This window comes from Bos indicus x Bos taurus, chromosome 7 (genome assembly GCF_003369695.1).
Source record: "Bos indicus x Bos taurus breed Angus x Brahman F1 hybrid chromosome 7, Bos_hybrid_MaternalHap_v2.0, whole genome shotgun sequence".
Lineage (NCBI taxonomy): Eukaryota > Metazoa > Chordata > Mammalia > Artiodactyla > Bovidae > Bos > Bos indicus x Bos taurus.
The window spans coordinates 93,278,577-93,281,030 of NC_040082.1; the positions used below are offsets into that span (position 1 = coordinate 93,278,577).

General features: G+C 58.5%; 1 protein-coding gene across 1 annotated transcript; it reads left to right on the top strand.

Annotated features, from left to right (window-relative positions):
* Positions 1–493: 493 nt before the first annotated feature.
* On the top strand, positions 494–1,928 carry ACTL9 (actin like 9). Its single transcript, XM_027548853.1, has one exon. It carries the CDS (start codon positions 602–604, stop codon positions 1,850–1,852), a length of 1,251 nt encoding a protein of 416 aa, XP_027404654.1. The 5' UTR covers positions 494–601; the 3' UTR covers positions 1,853–1,928.
* The last annotated feature ends 526 nt before the right edge of the window (positions 1,929–2,454 follow it).

Below are 2,454 nucleotides of genomic sequence, written 5' to 3' on the forward strand. Positions count from 1 at the left end.
ATGCCCAGGGCCCAGGTTCAATCCCTGGTCAGGGAACTAGAGCCCACATGCTGCAATGAAAGACCCCACACAGTTAAATAAATAGCTATGTACTTTAAAGTACTTAAAGAAATCAAAAAGTCACCCTAACACCAACCACTTTCTGATTAATATTCTAAGGATCGATATTTTAATATTCTAAGGAGAACTGTGAGCAGCTCTTAGAGACCACACTATAAATAACTTCAAGACAAGGCACCAAGAGAAGGATTCGTGGGTCTTACTGAATCAGGGCGCTGGGTCAGAGGTTCCTCTTTGGACACCTTCTAGCTTATTCCTTCTCCAAATTGGGCACTGGGGTGGGTAGGTGATGGTAGGGAATTCAGAATAGATGAATACTCTGGGGGTTTTCCGCAGAAAGGAAGGGTCCACCCCTACCCCCACCCCCCCTTCTGCATTGTGAGCAACAGAATGATGTCACAGACCCCCGGCCCAGCCCCTTCTCCCTCTCTCTGCCTGTGCTTGCTCCAGGCCCAGCCTCTCCACTCCCACCTCTCCCCCACCCACACCCCAGAGGAAAGTAGTCAGCTTTGCCAAGCAGCCCAGGCAACTACTCACAGCCATGGATCCAAATCAGGGCAACCCCTCAGAGCCCCAAGACTCTCCGGAGATCCCCAAGCCTAGCCTGAACCTCAGCTCAATCCTGGCAAAAAGCACCCTCCCTCAGGAACCCCCCAGCATGGTGGGCGACAGACTGCCCCCAAAGACCGGGGCGGTGGTCATCGACATGGGCACAGGCACGTGTAAGGTGGGCTTCGCCGGGCAGGCCCGGCCCACCTATACCGTGGCCACCATCGTCGGCTGCCAGCCCCAGAAACCGGCCACCTCAGGGCAGCCGGTGATGGAAACCTTCATCGGCGAAGCAGCCCGCAAACGCCCAGAGCTGACGCTAGTGCAACCCGTGCACAGCGGCATCGTGGTGGACTGGGATGCGGCCGAGCTCATCTGGCGCCACATGCTGGAGCATGACCTCCGCGTGGCCACCCGCGACCACCCGCTGCTGTTCTCCGACCCGCCCTTCAGCCCCTCCACCAACCGCGAGAAGCTAGTGGAGGTGGCTTTTGAGTCGCTGAGCTCCCCGGCCATGTACGTGGCTTCTCAGTCAGTGCTGTCGGTCTACGCACACGGGCGGGTCAGCGGGTTGGTGGTAGACACGGGCCACGGAGTCACCTACACCGTGCCCGTCTTCCAAGGCTACAACCTGCCCCACGCCACACAGCGCCTGGACCTGGCGGGCACCCACCTGACCGCCTTCCTGGCGGAGATGCTGCTCGGCTCTGGGCTACCCCTGGGACAGCAGGACCTGGACACGGTGGAGAACATCAAGCACAGATACTGCTACGTGGCCCCGGACTTCCTGAAGGAACAGGCCCGGCCAGAGCTGGAATGCCGCCAGACCCTGAAGCTGCCAGACGGACGGACGGTCACGCTGGGCAAAGAGCTGTTCCAGTGCCCCGAGTTGCTGTTCAGTCCCCCGGAGATCCCAGGGCTGTCCCCCGTGGGCGTCCCCACCATGGCCCAACAGAGCCTTTCCAAAGTGGCTGCGGAGCTGCGGACCGACTTGGCCCAGAACGTGCTCTTGTGCGGGGGCTCTTCTCTCTTCACCGGGTTCCAGGCGCGCTTCCAAACAGAACTGCTCCGCAATCTGCCACCAGAGGCACACGTAGTGGTGATGGCCCAGCCAACCAGGAATTTCTCCGTGTGGATTGGGGGCTCCATCCTGGCCTCGCTGCGCACCTTCCAGTCCTGCTGGGTCCTGCGGGAGCAATATGAGGAACAGGGGCCCTACATCGTGTACCGCAAATGCTACTGACCGGGGGCGGGGGTGGGTGTTGGCGAGGTGGGGTGGCGGGGAGACAGTCCTGAGCAGTAAAGTTTCTGCTACCCAAGCTGGTTCTGTCCTGCCTTCGCCCAGGTCCACTGCTGAACCCATCCCGAGGCACCTGGTTCCCACGCCACAGACTCACCTTCCCCCACCCAAGGTGGTCTGCCTCTCAAGATATCTCTGGTTCTTCCCTGCCTGCATTCACCTCCCATGAAAGTGAAAATTTTTAATTACTCAGTCGTGTCCGATTCTTTGCGACCCTATGGACTGTATCCTTCCAGGCTCTTCTCTGTCCATGGGATTCCCCAGCAAGAATACTGGAGTGAATAACCATTCCCTTCTCCAAGGGATCTTCCTGACCCAGGGATCGAACCCATGTCTCCCGTATTGCAGGCGGAGATTCTAGTCTGAGCCACCAGGGAAGCCCCATGATACACCCCAATTCTGACTCCCAGAACCCCCCTCCCCCACAATCAGTCCACACTGCACACACACACACATACCATCATGTCTTAACTCTGTCAGACCCAGCTTCCATGATCCAATGGCAACCCACTCCAGTGCTCTTGCCTGGAAAATCCCGTGGATGG

Coding starts and splice junctions, on each gene's coding strand:
- ACTL9 (XM_027548853.1), top strand. CDS start 602: ATGGATCCAAATCAGGGCAACCCCTCAGAGCCCCAAGACTCTCCGGAG.